Source organism: Manis javanica, chromosome 11 (assembly GCF_040802235.1).
Source record: "Manis javanica isolate MJ-LG chromosome 11, MJ_LKY, whole genome shotgun sequence".
NCBI lineage: Eukaryota > Metazoa > Chordata > Mammalia > Pholidota > Manidae > Manis > Manis javanica.
In genome coordinates this window covers 71,259,211-71,278,380 of record NC_133166.1, presented here as the reverse complement: position 1 = coordinate 71,278,380, position 19,170 = coordinate 71,259,211, and the positions used below count along the sequence as shown (strand labels likewise).

At 35.8% G+C, this 19,170-nt stretch overlaps 1 protein-coding gene across 8 annotated transcripts in view; it reads right to left on the bottom strand.

The window, feature by feature from the left end:
• Positions 1–19,170, bottom strand: part of LIN9 (lin-9 DREAM MuvB core complex component) — an 87,371-nt gene that overhangs the window by 8,998 nt on the left and 59,203 nt on the right. For all 8 annotated transcript variants that reach the window (XM_037008885.2, XM_037008887.2, XM_037008890.2 and 5 more), the window contains 4 exons: positions 15,869–16,002; positions 15,615–15,734; positions 15,251–15,352; positions 10,890–10,970 (listed from right to left, as the gene is read on the bottom strand). In XM_037008885.2, coding sequence (XP_036864780.1) covers positions 10,890–10,970; positions 15,251–15,352; positions 15,615–15,734; positions 15,869–16,002 — 437 coding nt within the window. The remainder of the gene's footprint in view (positions 1–10,889; positions 10,971–15,250; positions 15,353–15,614; positions 15,735–15,868; positions 16,003–19,170) is intronic.

Genomic DNA, 19,170 nt, shown 5'->3' with positions numbered 1-19,170 from the left:
GGACTAGGGACGATGGGTGGGAAGGGAGTGATAAGGGTGGGAAAAAAGAAAGAGGGCATTACAATTAGCATGTATAGTGCATGGGGGGCATGGGGCCGGCTGCACAACACAGAGAAGACAAGTAGTGATTTTACAGCATCTTACTACGCAGATGGACAGTGACTGTGAAGGGGTATGTGGGGGGGACTTGGTGAAGGGGGGAACCTAGTAAACATAATGTTCTTTCTGTAATTGTAGATTAATGATACCAAAAAAAAAATGTACGCCCATCCAAAAGAACCCCAACAGTATATATTCTATAGGTACTTTTATGTACAAAAATGAATAAAGAAAAAACATATATCACGTTCAATAAAAAAGGCAATTTTTAAAAACCAAAAATAGGGTATTGAGTTAGGTCTGCATGAACAAAGTGAGGCATAAAGTCAGATATTAGGTTGAACCATATAAAACAATTTAACACCTACTACAGCTTGGGCCAAAAACAAGGTATGATAGAGTAATGAGTGTTTTTCTTGTGTGGTTTATAAGCTGATGTTGAAGGCAAACATTCTATAGACATGCCTTTAGAGGGGAAAACAGAAAATACCAGACTTAGCAGTTCATGTGTGAGCAGATGGGGGTTTTACCTGGCCATAAATTTATATAAGCCACTTTGTGATACAGCTAATGCCAACCTCTACAAAGTAAGCACACAGTGTCCAGATAGTGGATAATAATAATTTCTTTGTGCTAAGTATTAGTCTGATTTAATCTGGAATATTAGATCCAATCTGGGTTCCACATTTTAAGACAAACAGGAATAACAACCAAAGGAGAAGCAGAATTGTAAAGGGATTCAGAATCATATGATATAAAAAATGGCTCAAGGGAAGAAAGGGATCTTTTAAAATTAAATTGGAAAATATTTTATATAAGTAGTTCATCAATACATTCTGAGACAGAACATAAAAATTGAGCATAACAGGGAAGCCCCTAATCATCTGTCTGTGCCTACTCCACACTGCCCACTTTAGTGTGCAGCTTTCAGTCAAATTTTCAAGGCATTTCAAACTCATATAAGTACAGCTTTTTATAAAAATGGTATCCTACAGAAATACTGTTCTACAATTGTCCAATTTACTTAATGTATCTTGGAGAACTGTTGATACAGACAGGTCTAGCTTGTTCCTTTTAAGAACTACATAGTTCTCCAACAGAATGGCTATACCATGATTCATCTGACCCATCCTCTTTAGATGGAAATTTAATACATACGTTTTTTAGCTATTACAAACAATGCTGCAATCAACATCCTTGTATGCACATCTTTGTGCATATATATGACTGATTCTCCAGGATGATACCCTGGGAGCAGAATTACCCATCATCAATATGGTCATACTTCTTACTCTATTTTTTATTTCTTATTCATATTCTAACTTCTTGAGATAGATGCTTAACTAATTGATTTTTCAGTCTTCCTTCAATTCAAATGTTCGTTTATTCTAAAAAGGCATAGCTGCATCCCAACTTTGATATATTAATTTTCAATACCATTCAGAACATTTTCTAAATTTCCCTTATAATTTGTTCCTTGATCTACTGTATTTAGCATTACATTCTTTGATTTTCAATCATAAGAGTTTTTTTCTTGGTATCCTTTTATTATTAATGTCTAGTTTATTTGCATTGTGATCAGAGAACAAAGTCCTGAGAATTCTAATCATTTTGAAATTTGTTGAAAATTGGTCAGCATAAAATTAAATTTTGCAAATATCCCATGTGGGTTTGGAAATAATAGGTATCCTGTAGGTGGTAGGTATAATAGTCTACACACACCAATGAGATTGAGTTTGTTAACTGTATTTTTAAAATCTATATCCTTACTGATTTTTTGACTGTTTCATTAGTTACTAAAAAGGCTATAGAAATTGTCCCATTATGACAAATTTAGCTTTTTCCTTTATATATTACCAACTTTTGATTTATGTATATGGAAGCTCAGTTATTAGGTACACAAGAATTTCAAATTATTATTTTGAAATTATTCCTTTCATCATTAGGAAGCACACCCCTTCATATCCAGTAATATTTGCTGTCCTGAATTTTACTGTCATATGTTAACATAGCTATAAGACCTTCTGTTATTTAAAAATTTTGTACTTTGTATCTTTTCACACATTAAAATCTTTGTCTTTTCAGGATGCTTTTATATTAAATGCATCTCTATGTTCATCAGAGTTGGGTCTTATTTTTCATCAAGTCTGGCAATCTTTGCCTTTTATTCAGAAAAATTATTCTTCTTACATTTAATAGTATTGATGATATATTTAGATGGTAATCTACCATTCTACTATTCCTTATTTGTCCCACCTGTTTGGTATCATTTTTTTTTCTCCCCTTTCTTGTTTTTTGGACAGATGAAACATTGTTATTGTTCCATTTCTCCACCTGCCTCTCCCTAATAATTCATCATTGGTAGTTATTCATCTTTTATGAGCATGAAAGGTTTGCCAGCTTCCTCCAGCCTTTGGTGAGTTGCTGGACTCTAATTTTTGCCCTCCCCACCCCTCCAACCCTTTCAGGTATGCCCCTCAGCTTCTCAGCCACCTTTTCAGGAACCTGCAGAAGCCCCTAAGGAAAAAGCAACCTGAAACATCAGTTCCCCCTTTTGAGTTTAGTTCTTTTCCCATAACCTATTCTATCTACAGTTTTTTAAGGGTTTGTTAATGGCTCCAGGGTCTTCAAGCAGGTTATTTTCATATTTTAGTCTAGAGGAATAGTTCTCAACTATTTTGATTAGGAAGGTTAATCCGAACTATCTAGTCTACCATTACCAAAAATAGAAACAGGCTTAATCTTTCTCAAAATAGTAAATTCAAATTATTTAGAGGACTGCTTCTTTTAACTTGTGTATATGCCACATTTAATTTCTGTCACTGGGATGAAGAAGGAGAATGAGGAAATGAACAATTAATCAATTCCCTTTTAAATACTGCATCTCACTTCTGCCTTCTACCACCACATTTGCAACTCTGGGTCTGGAACCTCTTCAGGGTCCCAACATGCAGACTCTCTCAGCCATGGTTTTTGTTTCATCTGACATGTCAGAAAATTAAAAAAAAAAATTTCAGACATTGTTAAGCAGTCTGCTTCATTTCTTCTTATACTTCTTGTCTTGTGTGGAATTGTAAGGCACAGTAAGAAAACATGTTCAGCCTACCATCTTAAACTAGAAGTTTCATTAGATCTTTAAAATGTTCAAAGAATGACCCAGTCAGTCTACTTTTTAAGAATTTATCTTACAGCTAATAACCACTCTTCTCAATGTATTCCAAAAAGTCAAAGAGGAGGGAATACTCCCAAACTCATTCTATGAGGCCAGCATCACTCTAATACCAAAACAAGGCAAAGACACAACAAAAGAAGAAAAATACAGACCAATATCCCTGATGAACATAAATGCAAAAATCCTTAACAAAATATTAGCTAACCAAATTCAGAAATACCTCAAAAAGATCATCATGAACAAGTGGGATTTATTCCAGGGATCCAAGGATGGTAAAATTTTCATAAATCAATCAATATCATACATCACATTACCAAAAAGAAGGATAAAAATCATATACATCTCAACAGATGCTGAAAAAGCATTTTATAAAAATTCAACATCCATTCATGATAAAAACTCTTAACAAAATGGGTATAGAGAGTATATACCTCAACATAATAAAGGCCATATATGACAAACTCACAGTCAACATCATACTTAATAGTGAGAAGCTGAAAGATTTTCCTCTAAGATCAGGAACAAGACAAGGATGCCCAGCCCACTATTCCCACTTTTATTCAACATAGTACTGGAGGTGCTAGCCATGGCAATCAGACATCACAAAGAGATACAAGGCATCCAGACTGGTAAGAAAGAAGTTGAACTGTCATTGTTTGCAGATGACAAGATATTATACATAGAAAACCCTAAAGATTCCACCAAAAAACTATTAGAATAACTGAATTCAGCAAGGTTGCAGGATACAAAATTAATACACAGAAATCTGTTGCATTCCTATACACTAACAATGAATGAGCAGAAAGAGAAATCAGGGAAACAACTCCATTTACTTTGAATTTGAATTACTCCAAATTCTTTGACTTTCATCAAAAAGAATAAAATACCTAGGAATAAACCTAACCAAGTAGGTGAAAGACCTTTACTCTGAAAAACACAAGACACTCATGAGGGAAATTAAAGATGACACCAGTAAATGGAAATCTATCCTATGCTCATGGATAGGAAGAATTAATATTGTCAAAACGGCCATTCTGCCTAGAGCAATCTACAGCTTCAATGCAATCCCTATAAAAATACCAACAGCATTCTTCAAGGAACTAGAACAAATACTTTTATAATTCATATGGAACCACAAAAGACCCCAAATGCCAAAGCAATCCTGAGAAAGAACACAGATGGGATTATGTGCCCTTATTTCAAGCTTTACTACAAAGCCACAGTAATCAAAACAATTTGGTACTATCCAAGAACAGACCCATAGATCTGAATCAGAATAGATAGCCCTGATAAACCCACACATACATGGTCAATTAATATATGATAAAAGAGCCATGGATATGCAATGGGGAAATGACAGCCTGGTCAATAACTGGTATTGGCAAAACTGGACAGTTACATGTAAGGGAATGAAACTGGATTATTGTCTAACTCCATATACAAAAGTAAACTCGAAATGGATCCAAGACCTGAATATAAGTCATGAAACCATAAAACTCTTAGCAGAAAACATAGGCAAAAATCTCCTGAATATAAACATGAGCAACTTTTTCCTGAATGCATCTCCTCAGGCAAGGGAAACAAAAGCAAAAATGAAAAACCTTTGTATAGCAAAGGACACCATCAGTAGAACAAAAAGGCATCTTTTTTTGGGAGAATATATTCATAAATGACATATCCAATAAAGGGTTAATATCCAAACTATATAAAAAACTTACACTCCTCAACACCCAAAAAACAAATAACCTGATTAAAATATGGGCAGAGGACCTGAACAGACAGTTCTCCAAAGAAGAAATTCAGATGGCCAACGGGCACGTGAAAATATGCTCCAGGGAAATGCAAATTAAAACCACAATGAGATACCACCTCACACCAGTTAGGTTGGCCAACATCCAAAAGACAAATAACAACAAATGCTGATGAGTACTCAGAGAAAGGGGAACCCTCCTACACTGCTGGGGGGAATGTAAATTGGTTCAACCACTGTGTTCAGCTCTATGGAGGTTCCTCAAAAAACTAAAAATATATTACTATTTGACCCAGTAATTCCACTCCTAGGAATTTACCTGAAGAAAACAAGATCCCTGATTAGTAAAGACATGTAATCCTATGTTTATTGCTATACTATTTACAATAGCCATGATATGGAAGCAACCTAAATGTCCATCAATAGATAAATGGATAAAGATGTATTTACATATACACAATGGAATATTATTCAGCCATAAAAAGAAGAGAAATCCTGCCATCTGAAACAACATGGATGGATCTAGAGGGTATTATACTCAGTGAAAAACAAATACGAAATGATTTCACTCATTTGTGGGATATAAAAACAAAGCAATGAAAATATGCTCCACATCACTAATTATCAGGGAAATGCAAATAAAAACCACAATGAGATATCACCAGTTAGGATGGCCAGTATTGAAAAGACTAAGAACAGATAGGGTTAAAGATGGCGGCATGAGAGGAGAGACAGAGGGATCTTCCTAAAACTGGTTACAATTAGAAAATATAGTTGGTCCAACTAATCCTGAGAGAGCAACAGGAAAGAGGACTGCGCCAGACTGCATACACCTGGAGAAAAGAGCAGACCTCACCGAACGGGGTAACCTACCAGAGCTGTGGCTCGGTGGGACCCGAGCCCTTCCCCCACCCCAGCTCAACGGCGGGAGGAAGAGAAATGGAGTAGGGAGGGAGTGGAAGGCTTGGGACTGCTGAATACCTAGCTCTGGAGATCTGCACTGGGAGCACAAACCTATTTCATGGTGCTTTCATCATACTCTTCTGATTACAGGGTTGAAAACTGGGACAGGCAGAGTTCCTGGGGAAACGGGGATTCTAGCCGCTTGTGGAAAGCAGGGATCCATATCTGGCTGCTCTGGGACAAAAGCTTGTATCTGTGTGCTCTGCCCACTGGTTCTGGCAGTGGAGACAGGCACAGAGGCCGGGAAGCAGGGAACAGCTCTTTCCTCCCCCCAGGCACCAATACTGCTCCCCTGAGACCCCTGACATTGCTTCAGGGGCTAAGCAGCACCAGAATAGAGCTTCTGGACACTAGAGGGCGCCATATACAAACATGAAAAGCCAAAGGAACCTTGTCCAGAGTAAAATTATTAATACAACTCCCGAGAAAGATTTAAATGATATGGACCTTGTGACTCTTCCTGAAAGGGAGTTCAAAATAAAAATCATCAACATGCTAATGGAAGTACGGAAAGACATCTAAGAACTCAGGAATGAATTCAGGTCGGAGATCCAATTGTTGAAGAGCACGATGGAGGGTATTAAAAACAGGTTGGATATGGTGGAGGAGATGATAAATGAAATAGAAACTAGAGAAGAGAAATACAAAGCTGAGGCACAGAGAGAAAAAAGGAAGGACCTCTAAGAATTAAAGAATATTGAGAGAACTGTGTGACCAATCCAAACCGAACAATATTCGCATTACAGGGATACCAGAAGAAGAAGAAGAGAGAGAAAGGGATAGAAAATGTCTTTGAGGAGGTAGTTGCTGAAAACTTCCCCAATCTGGGGAAGGAGATAGTCTCTCAGGCCATGGAGATCCACAGATCTCCCAACACAAGGGACCCAAGGAAGATAACACCAAGACACATAGTAATTAAAATGGAAAAGATCAAGGATAAGGACAGACTGTTAAAAGCAGCCAGAGACAGAAATAAGATCACATACAAAGGGAAAGCCCATCAGGCTAATATCAGACTTCTCAGCAGAAACCTTACAGGCCAGAAGGGAGTGGCATGATGTATTTAATGCAATGAAGCAGAAGGGCCTGGAACAAAGACTACTTTATCCGGCAAGATTATCATTTAAATTTGAAGGAGGGATTAAACAATTTCCAGATAGCAAAAGCTGAGAGAATTCACCTTCCACAAACCACCTCTACAGTCTATTTTGGAGGGACTGCTATAGATGGAAGTGTTCCTAAGGTTGAATAGCTGTCACCAGAGGAAATAAAACCACAGTAAAGAAAGTAGAACAGCTAATTACTAAGCAAATGCAAAATTAAATTAACTATCCCCAAAGTCAATCAAGGGACAGACAAAAAGTACAGAATATGATACCTAATATATAAAGAATGGAGGAGGAAGAAAAAGGAGGAGAAACAGAAAAGAACCTTTAGATTGTGTTTGTAACAGCATACTAAGTGAGTTAAGTTAGACTCTTAGATAGTAAGGAAATTAACCTTGAACCTTTGGTAACCATGAATCTAAAGCCTGCAATAGCAATAAGTACATACCTATCGATAATCACCCTAAATGTAAATGGACTGAATGCACCAATCAAAAGACATAGAGTCACTGAATAGATAAGAAAAACAAGATCCATCTATATGCTGCTTACAAGAAAAGACTAAGAAAAACAAATGCTGGTGAGGATGAAAGGAGAATCCTCCTACACTGCTGGGGGGAATGTAAGCTAGCTCAACCATTGTGGGAAAGCAATATGGAAGATCCTCAAAAAAACTAAAAATAGAAATACCATTTGACCCAGGAATTCCACTCCTAGGAATTTACCCAAAGAATATCATTTCTCAGATTCAAAAAGACATATGCACCCCTATGTTTATTGCAGCACTATTTACAATAGCCAAGATATGGAAGCAACCTAAGTGTCCATCAGTAGATGAATGGATAAAGAAGATGTGGTACATAGACACAGTGGAATACTATTCAGTCATAAGAAAGAAACAAATCCTACCATTTGCAATGACATGGATGGAGTTGGAGGATATTATGCTCAGTGAAATAAGCCAGGCAGAGAAAGACAAGTATCAAATGATTTCCCTCATTTGTGGAGAATATCAACGAAGCAAAACTGAAGGAACAAAATAGCAACAGACTGACAGACTCCAAGAAAGGACTAGCAGTTACCAAAGGGGAGTGGTGGGGGAGGACAGGTGGGGAGGGAGGGAGAAGGGGATTGAGGGATATTATGATTGGCACACATGGTGTGGTGTGGATCATGGTGTGGTGGGGATTACAGAGAGAGGATCATGATTCTCTCTCATAGCACAGGGAAGGTGAATGGTGACTCTGTGGCATCTCACTATACTGATGGACAGTAACTGCAATGGGGTATGGGGGACATGATATATAGGTCAATGTAGTAACCACATTGTTTTTTCATGTGAAACCTTCATAAAAGTGTGTATCAATACCTTAATAAAAACAAAAAGCGAAACAGAAGGAACAAAATAGAAGTAGACTCATAGACACTGAGAAGGGACTAGTGGTTACCAAAGGGGAGGGGTAGGGCAGGGTGGGTGGGGAGTGAGAAGTGGATTAAGGGGTCTTATAATTCTCAATTACAATGCAGGTTGCTCACAGGTATGGTAGCGCAGCATGAAGAATACAATTAATGACTCTATTAACATCTTACTATGCTGATAGACAGTGACCAACCACCACAATGGAGGGGGTGAGGTCTTGATAAATATGGGTGAATGTTGAACTATTGTTTTGTTTATGTGAAAAAAAAGAATCTATCTTAAAGACAGATACAAATAAATGCACAAAGCTACACAGATAAGGATATTTACTGTAGCACTATGTTATTAAAATAATGGAAATAACCCAAATAACCATTATATTTAAATTAGAGTACAAAATGGAAATTTTAAAAGATACATATGTATTGACCTGATTCCATTGTTAGAAAACAATTTTCAAAACCACATGTTAGTATATGCCTAGAAGAAATGCATATGCTAAACATATCAACATATTTATAGCATATGCTAAATAATTTTTACCTAGGGGGGAGGCATTATGAAAAGCTACTGTTTTCCTCACTAGTTTTATAGTATTTGAATTTTTTTTACTGAAAAATTTTAATGATAAATAAAACAGAACAACTAATAAAAGATATCAAGCCAACTAGACTTCTACAAAGTTCTCACATGTCAAGCAGCCAAGCCAACATCAAAACAGCCTCTATTAAAAGTATGTAACACTCACCAGGCTACGGCAAGCCCAGGACTTTAAGGCACAGAACCTAGACACGGGGTAAAGTCCTAAGCTAGTGATATGAAAGAGAAACAATTTAATAATGCATAAAGGTGGAAGAGATAATAAAATGATCAGCGATGTAGGGGAGCATCATAAAGGCATAGGCTAGTAGACTCATGGAACTCAAGAATGGACTAACAGTTACCAAAGGGAAAGGGACTGGGGAGGATGGGATGGGAAGGGAGGGATAAGGGGGAAAAAGGGGCATTATGATTAGCACACATAATGTAGGGGGGGTGGCACGGGGAAGGCAGCACAACACAGAGAAGACAAGTAGTCATTCTATAGCATCTTACTATGCTGATGGACAGTGACTGTAATAGGGTATGTGGTGGGGACTTGATAATGGGGGGAGTCTAGTAACCATAATGTTGCTCATGTACTTGTACATCAATGATACCAAAAAATAAATAAATAAAAGAAGAAAAAAAAAGAAAGGTATAGACTAAAGGGAAGAAGCAGAACTGATGGAAACCAAGATAAGAATTAAGAGTCGGTGGGAAAAAAGCAAGCACCTACATTTTAATGTGTAGGATATGTAATGACAGTACGTCACGGCTGATATTTTCCAATTTTTGTTAATCTGTGTATCTGACAATACTAATTTCATATCATGCCTAAGTGAGTTCAACTGGGCCCAAAAAGCCTGTTTTAGTATCTGTACTACTAAGTAGCAGTATGATTTTAGACTTAAATCATTGATATCTTTAGTCTTCAGTTTCCAATTCCATAAAATGGTGGGTTCAAATTACATAATTCAAAGTCATATTCAGATTTAGTTCTATAATCTGAAAAGAGGACTGTTTTTTTCTCATTCAGTTAGATATTTTTTTGTCCCTCTGTTAATCCACACCTACCCATTCCATACCAGAGATGATTAATGCCACGACTCCCTAGGCCTACATTCATGACAGATGCTGGTAATTGGCCACTGCACTTTACCCCCCTGTGGGTCTAGTCACTGAGCTCTCCCTTACATATATACTTCTATGTGGCCATTTTCAATCAACTGAAGATGGTACTTGAGATAAAATCTATTTGCCACCCATAAGCAAGTTATGACTTTCAATACAATTCATAAACTTTCTCAGTATTTTCTGCATTTTTTAAAAGCTCTGATAATTCTGTCCTATAAATAAAATTGACTCCCATCATTTTTTTTGGATTGATTAGATTAGTAAAATAGGATTTAAACTCTGTTAAGGTAATCTGATGAAGCCAACTTATGTATTTCCTGATTTATTTATTGTGAATCACTTTTAATAACCTCTGTTAATATGACTTCCTTAGTTAAAGGTACCAATGCTAGGGATTGTAAACTCATATAAACTGTCAATGAATCTAATTCATCCATTAATTCTATTCAACTGCACAGTCAATGGCATATGAGGTCTGGAGTAATGAACTGCATTGCACTGCTAATTTACTTAGCATATGTTTAGTAGAACAAGAACTGGTGAAAGCAAAAGAGGATTTTAAACTATCATTTATCTCAAGGTCTTCTTCCATAAAATATTTAAAAATCCTTTGATATAAATGTCCCCACCATTTAAAAATTAAGCAAAAAGAAACATCCTTACCAATTTTTCTGCTTCTGTGTTCATTTCCCTTAATTTCTTGATATGTTCCTTTTTTATCATAAGAATTTTTGACAATCTGGTCTACAAAGAAAAAGATGTTTTAGAATAAATACAAGTATTTAAGTGTATCGCTTAGACATCAAATTTCCAATTATTCACTAAGATATTTAATAGATTTTAGTGTTGCACTATAAATACAGCACAGGCATTTTATTTTATAAATCTGATTGGCTGACAGGAAAATATGATTTTAAAATCCACTATAAGTAGGACATGTTAAAAGGACTAAAGAGTCAACCTGAGTAAGTTTTCACTGGCCCAAAATGAGACAATTTGTGGGCCAATAGAAATAGTAACTATAATGAATTGAACAACAAATATGCTAAAATCCATGAGTTCTTACTGATACTTAAAAAAAAAAATCAACCACTTTTAGAAAACAATAGTGGCCAAACTCATTTCATAACTGGAAAACAGAGAAATAATCAAGTATTTTATCCTGCCTTTCCTACATTAACAGAGCCATTAGGTAACCAAATAACAAATAAGTGCAAGTTGTTGGTTACAGAACTAGTTTGATTAGTAAATGAAGGAAGAATGATGAGAGTGAGACACCAGCACCCTTTTGCAGTCCTAATGAATGGATCTAGGCCTTGATAAACAGTGGCAGCTAACATTATCTAAAAAAACCCAGATAAAATAGGATGGGTGTACAAGTAGAACACAAAACCACCTATAAAAGTAGTCACATAAAAACAAGTAAACCAAATAAAACCCCCAAATCTAATGAAACCTATTTATCCAATGAGCAACTTAGATGAAATACAGAAGACAAAAAAATGTGCTGAATGATTCCACAAGGATTCAATCAGCAAAACCCAGACCGTGTGAGAGTCTATGGACAAATAATCCAGCTTCTTCAACAAATAAGTTGTATGGGGAAAAAGATTGTTTAATATCTAAGAAACAACTTGAAAATTTGAATGCTGACTGGACATTTGATAATATTAAGATATTTTTGTTAGGTTTTTACATGGAATAATTACAGTAATGCTCATATTTTTTAAAAAAGCCCTTATCTCTTAGGGATATATAATAAAATATTTACAGATAATGATATGATGTCAGGTATCTGCTTCCAAATAATACAAAAGGGATAAAATGGGTGACAGTACAGATGAAATAGCACTGGCCAGAAGTTGCTGATAACCTTTATAACTGGAAGATGAGCACATAGAGATGCATTGTACAATCGTCTTTTATATGTTTACATTGTCAATAATTTTTAAAAAAAACTTAAAAATTGACCTAGGTTGATACAGGCAGAAGACCTGGTGAGATATGTTACATACTTTTTCACAGAGACCTTTATTTAATGCTCAGGTTCAGAGCTCTGGACTGGTCTTCCCTCTCCTCAAAGTTGTTGGGGTTTTCTTTAAACTTTTATGATTCCTCAGAGTTGAAATCAGTAAAAGATGGGATGAAGGCAATAGTCTCTCTCCCTTCTTCTGTTTCTATTTCAGTTTTGTGTTGTTTTTGATAGAAAATCATACTGTTTTCTTCTAATTCTTTTCAAAATGGAATCCTCTCTATGAAAGTGGAACAGCCTTTTTACATTCTTCAAAATCCCTAACCCCAGAAATAAAATGTTCCCTCAGAAAGAGAACTTATGGTAAACTGTGAACTATGAAACTTGCAAAAAATTTTAATGTTTGTCAAGAGAAATATAGGAACAGAAAAATGACAAAACCATATTCATCTGATAAGAGGATACTTGAGTTTCAAAAAATCTTACATATTGCAAAAGACTAGTACATAAAGACATTTTTACTTCTTAGATAGCTTGAAAAAATAAAGTATTGTTTTAGCTAGGCTTTTCACATAAATTTTGAAGTTAAATTAAGCACTGAAATCAAACTTTAAGCATCAATAAAAATAACAATATTTCAGAAGTACTGCTGTAGCACTTAGCTTCTGGCGCTCCCTGCCCCTGCTGGGAGGCCCTTCCCTCCCTCTCTCTCTCTCTCTCTCTGTCTCTCTGTCTGTCTGTCTGTCTGTCTGTCTGTCTGTCTCTCTCTCTCTCTCTCTCTCACACACACACACACACGTTTAGATTTGTTTTTATTTCCAGTATTTAAAAGAAATGATTTCTTTAAAAATCAAATATCCTAACTTGTAAAAAGGATAATTACCTCTTTGCATAATTTCAACTTTTACATAGAAATATTTTCTCTACCTTTGGAAGCCAAAAGGCATAAAAAATTAATATTGCAAGGATAATTAACAACATAAGATTGAGGAATACAAAATTCTATACACATGCACACAATAACAAGAACTTTTCCTCAAAATAACATCAATCTCAAAAGGCAACACTATGAATATTTTACTGGACTATGTTATAAACATTTTTATTTATAAAGACTATTCCAAGCCAAAGTAGTTTTCAAAAAAAGGAAAAGAAACAAATCAAACATTGTTAGACTAGGATTCAAACTAAATAATCTAATTTTCAAAACAGTTTTTTTTTAATCCTTAAAGAGTCAGGCTGTTCAGGAAATTATTCTATATAGTAGTTCCATACTTGTTTCAAATTAAGCTTAGATTTCTTGGTGTTTAATCACTAAATAATTACCAAGTTAATAGCTATTTCTAGTCTCAGAAAGAAATAAAGTTCCTCCTAAGCATATAGCTAGTAAACACATCATAACTGTTGAACTAATAATGGCAGGATGCAATGAAGTTACTAAACAAAAGCCTTCATACTTAGCAAAACTGAAGGAACAAAACAGCACCAGACTCACAGACTCCAAGAAGGGACTGGCAGTTACAAAAGGGGAGGAATGGGGAAGGGGATTGAGGGGCATTATGATTGGTACACATGGTGTGTGTGCGGGTCATGGGGAAGACAGTGTAGCACAGAGAAGACAAGTAGTGACTCTGGCAACTTACTACACTGATGGACAATGACTTCAGTGGGGTATGAGGGGACTTGATAATATGGGTGAATATAGTAACCACATTGTTTTTCATGTGAAACCTTCATAAAAGTGCATATCAATGATACCTTAATTTAAAAAAAGCATTATTATTAACAGCTAACTATTCAGAGTTTCACAGAGCATATGCTAGAATGCTAGAGTCCTTAACACTGCAAAATACGACCAAACCCAAGAAAAGCCCACCATAAAAGACCTCTAAATCTTTTTTGGCTGTTATAATTTTTATTTTCAAGCTTTGTTGCAAAAAAATCAGCATTCTTAAAACCAACATAATGAACTAAAAAAATGTAAAAAAATCCTTGGTACTGGAAAAATTGTCAACTTTAAAAACATAAAAGACAGACATTTTTCCAAAGAAGAAACAGAGATGGTCAACATGCACATGAAAAAATGCTCCACACTGCTAATCACTGGGAAATGCAAATTAAAAACCACAATGAGATATCACCTCACACCAGTCAGAATGGCCACTAATCCAAAAGACAAGAAATACAACAAGTGCTCACAAGAATGTGAAGAAAAGGGAACCCTCGTGGACTGTTGGTGGGAATGTAAACTAGTGCAGCCACTGTGGAAAGCAGTATGGAGGTTCCGCAAAAAACTAAAAATAGTTCTATTTTAACTATCATATGACCCAGTAATTCCACTTCTAGGAATTTGCCCGAAGGAAACAAAATCCCCGATTCAAAAAGATATATGCACCCCTATGTTTATTGCCACATTACTTATAATAGCCAAGATATGGAAGCAACCTAAGTGTTCATTGATAGATAAATGGATAAAGAAGATGTGATACATATACAAAATGGAAAGTTATTCAACCACAAAAAAGAAAGCCTGCCATTTGTGATAATATGAGTGGACCTTATTATGCTAAGTGAAATAAGCCAGGTAGAGAAAGACAAATACCATATGATTTCATTTATTTGTGGAATATAAAAACAAAACAGTAAACAAAATAGCATTAGACTCACAGATACAGAGAAGTGACTGGTGGTTACCATGGGGGAGGGGTTGGGGGGTGTGGTAGGGAAAGGGAGGGGGATAAAAGGGCACAAAATCTCTCAATCATAATATAAGTTAAGCACAGAGATGGTAGTACAGCATGGACAATACAGCCAATAATTCTGTAAAATCTTCCTATGTGGACAGATAGTAACTGCACTAGTAGAGGTGAGGATTTATTAATATGGGTAACTGAACCACTGTGCTGTATACTTGAAACCAGTATAAGACTGTATATCAACAAAACATTAATTAAAAAAAAAGTCAAAACTAAAAAACAAAACAAAACCCCACAAAAGACACTGAGGTTTTTTTTTTTTAACAAATAGTCAAGATATTCAGAGCAATTCTTACCACTTGAATAAGGAATTCTACTGGAAAACCACCTAATGTTTCAGTGTCAGAGCCAGAAATTTTACTTCTCCAAGGTGACTGTCCTAATAAAGGATCATTATCCTATGTGAATAAAAGAGAATCATTTTATTATTGCCTGTCAAAAGGAAGTGTCTTATTTTTAGATGAAGAGAAAATTCCATTATAATTAAAAATCCTACCAAAAGGAACAGAGTTGATTGAGGTAACTACTTATTTTAATATCTGATAATGCAATGGTTGCACCTCCTGAAGTTGCAGTAATAGATGTGTATTTCCTAAGAACATAGTTCACATTCATAGTAATCATTTAAATTACCAATGACATTTTAAAAATGTTACTTACTGCAACTGGTGACTGGAGAGGAGGGGTATAATGTAACCGTGGTGGAGTCATAAAAAATCGAGAAGGCCGCTGTTTTTGCCCAAAGGCGGCAATAGGCATTGTTTCATGAGGCTCATTACTCTTTGGGAAGAGAAAATCTATTAGACCTGAACTTTACCAATTATTTGATCAACTCTACCATAAAATGTAATCTCTAGTAACATCTCTAAAACACTTAATAGGCATAAAACACAAATGTACTATGAAACACTTACGAGAACTTCATAGTCAGGGATGGTATGGGTTCCAAGCCCTGCCCTATCGAAAGTTACTCTGTAAGTAGCATTAAGAGTATCCACAGCATCTATTTGTCCAGTGAACAGACCATCGTGAACACCGCGTAATCGTGCTAAGAAAAGAAACAAAAAGGCATTAATGTTTGGGAGATACAAAGCTCAAATATAAAACTGCTACAGGCATGTAATTTAAAATACAGAAAGTACAGCATTGTCTATTATAGTTTCAAAAAAGCATGTACTTTACTTAGGGTTAGAGAAACAACAAAAGATTTCTGAAACAAAAAGCAAAACTATGTATGATGATCCCTAATTTGATATACAAATGAAATCACGTTATTTTCCAAATCAAGGGAAAAATATTTTCAAATCATTGTTTTAAACTCCAAATTGCAAAAAAAGTCAACAGAACTTGGGTTGGAATACTCATGAGTGAAACACTACCCGTTCAACTAAAAACAAACAAAAAAACAAGGATGCTGTGCAGAAAAGAATAATATCCTAAGCCTGAGACTGCTCTCCTCAGAAAGGTTGGCCTACAAGGTTGGCATATGGGAACTTGAATTGCAAGAGTGCTACCACTCTCCCTATACTAGTACAGGAGGCTTACTGTGCCTAGACTATGCAAACAATGTGGTTTCTGTTGCACACCTGCTGTCCTTTGGGGAGTCTGGAATTCTAGTATGTGCTAGCCAGAGGATGTGTATGTGACCAGCCCCTAATAAAAACCTTGAGGACTGAGTCTCTAATTACTTTCTTTGGTAGACAGCACTTCACAAGTATTGTTACAATTTGTCACTGGAGGAATTAAGCAAGTCCTGTGTGATACTACAGGGAGGGGATTCTTGGAAGCTTGCAAGTGGTATTCTCCGGACTTTGCCCCATGCACCTTTTCCCTGTGCTAGTTTTGCTTTGTATCCTTCTCCATAATAAGCCATGAACCTAATATGAGTACATGCTGAGTATTTGGAGTCTTTCTAGTGAATCACCAAACTTGAGGGTAATCTTGGGGATTTCTCACACAAATGAATACTTGTATCACTATTGTTTAAAGCCAGTCTGAAATAACATTGGGAAAATACAAGGAAACATCCAGCTAAGACTTAATAGAAGGACTTAAGAGCAGACTTGATGAGGTGCAAGAGACTGTTAATGGAATAGAAATCAGAGAACAGGAATACAGAGAAGCTGAGGCAGAGAGAGATAAAAGGATCTCTAGGAATGAAAAATATTAAGAGAACTGTGTGACCAATCCAAACAGAACAATATTCGCATTATAGGTGAACCAGAAGAAGAAGAGAGAGAAAAAGGGATAGAAAGTGTCTTTGAAGAAATAATTGCTGAAAACTTCCCCAAGCTGGGGAAGGAAATAGTCTCTCAGACAATGGAAGCCCACAGAACTCCAAACATGAGGGACCCAAGGAAGACAACACCAAGACATATAATAATTAAAATGGCAAAGATCAAAGACAAGAACAGGGTATTAAAGGCAGCCAGAGAGAGAAAAAAGATCACGTACAAAGGAAAACCCATCTGGCTATCATCAGACTTCTCAATAGAAACCTTACAGGACAGATGAGAATGGCATGATATATTTAATGAATGAAACAGAAGGGTCTTGGCTAAGAATACTGTAACCAGTAAGATTATCATTTAAATTTGAAGGAGGGATTAACCAATTTCCAGATAAGCAAAAAAATTGAGGGAATTTTCCCCCCCAAAACCACCTGCACAGGGTACTTTAAAGGGAATGCTCTAGATGGAAGTACTCCTAAGACTAAATAGATATCACGAGAGAAAATAAAATTACAGCAAAGAAAGCAGACAAACCAAATACTAACTAAAGGCAAAAAATAAAATCAGCTATCCACAAAAGCAGTCAAGGGAAACACAAAAGAGTACAGAATAAAACACCTAACATATATAGAGTGGAGAAGAAAGAATAAAAAGCGAGAGAAATAAAGAATCATCAGACTGTGTTTATAAAAGTTTAATAAGTGAGTTAAAGTTAAATGGTTAGATAGTAAAGAAGCTACCCTTGAACCCTTGGTAACCATAAATCCAAAGCCTGCAATGGCAATAAGTACATATCTATTGATAATCACCCTAAATGTAAATGGACTGAATGCACCAATCAAAAGACACAAAGTAATAAAATGGATAAAAAAGCAAGACCCATCTATATACTGCCTACAAGAAATTCACTTCAAACCCAAAGACATACACAGACTAAAAGCAAAGAGATGGAAAAAGATTTCATGCAAACAATAGGGAGGAAAAAAGCAGGTCTTGCAGTACTTGTATCAGACAAAATAGATTTCAAAACAAAGAAAGTAATGATATAAAAAAGGACATTATATAATGATAGAGGGCTCAGTCCAACAAGAGGATATAACCATTATAAATATCTATGCACCCAACAGAGGAGCACAGATATATGTGAAACAAATACTAACAGAACTAAAGGAGGAAACAGAATGCAATGCATTCATTTTAGGAGACTTCAACACACCACTCACTCCAAAGGATAGATCCACCAGACAGAAAATAAGTAAGGACACAGAAGCACTGAGCAACACTCTAGAACAGATGGACCTAATACACATCTACGGAACTCTACACCCAAAAGCGGCAGGATACACATTCTTCTCAAGTGCATACAGAACATTTTCCAGAATAGACCACATACTAGGCCACAAAAAGAGCCTCAGTAAATTCAAAAAGATTGAAATTCTACCAACCAATTTCTCACATCACAAAGGTATAAAACTAGAAATAAATTGTACAAAGAAAACAAAAAAGCTCACAAATATATGAAGGCTTAACAACATGCTCCTAAATAATCAATGAATCAATGACCAAATTAAAACAGAGATCAGGCAATATATGAGAGAAATGACAACAACAGCATAAAGCCCCAACTTCTGTGAGATGCAGCTAATGCAGTTCTAAGAGGGAAGTATATAGCAATCTGGGCCTATTTAAAGAAGGAAGAACAATCCCAAATGAATAGTCTAAAGTAACAATTATTGAAACTGGAAAAAGAAGAACAAATGCGACCAAAGTCAGCAGAAGGAGGGACATAATAAAGATAAGAGAAGAAATAAATAAAATTGAGAACAAAACAATAGAAAAAATTAGTGAAACCAAGAGCTGGTTCTTTGAGAAAATAAACAAAATAGATAAACCCCTAGCCAGACTTGTTAAGAGAAAAAGGGAATCTAAACACATAAATAGAATCAGAAATGAGAAAGGAAAAATCATGACAGACACCACAGAAA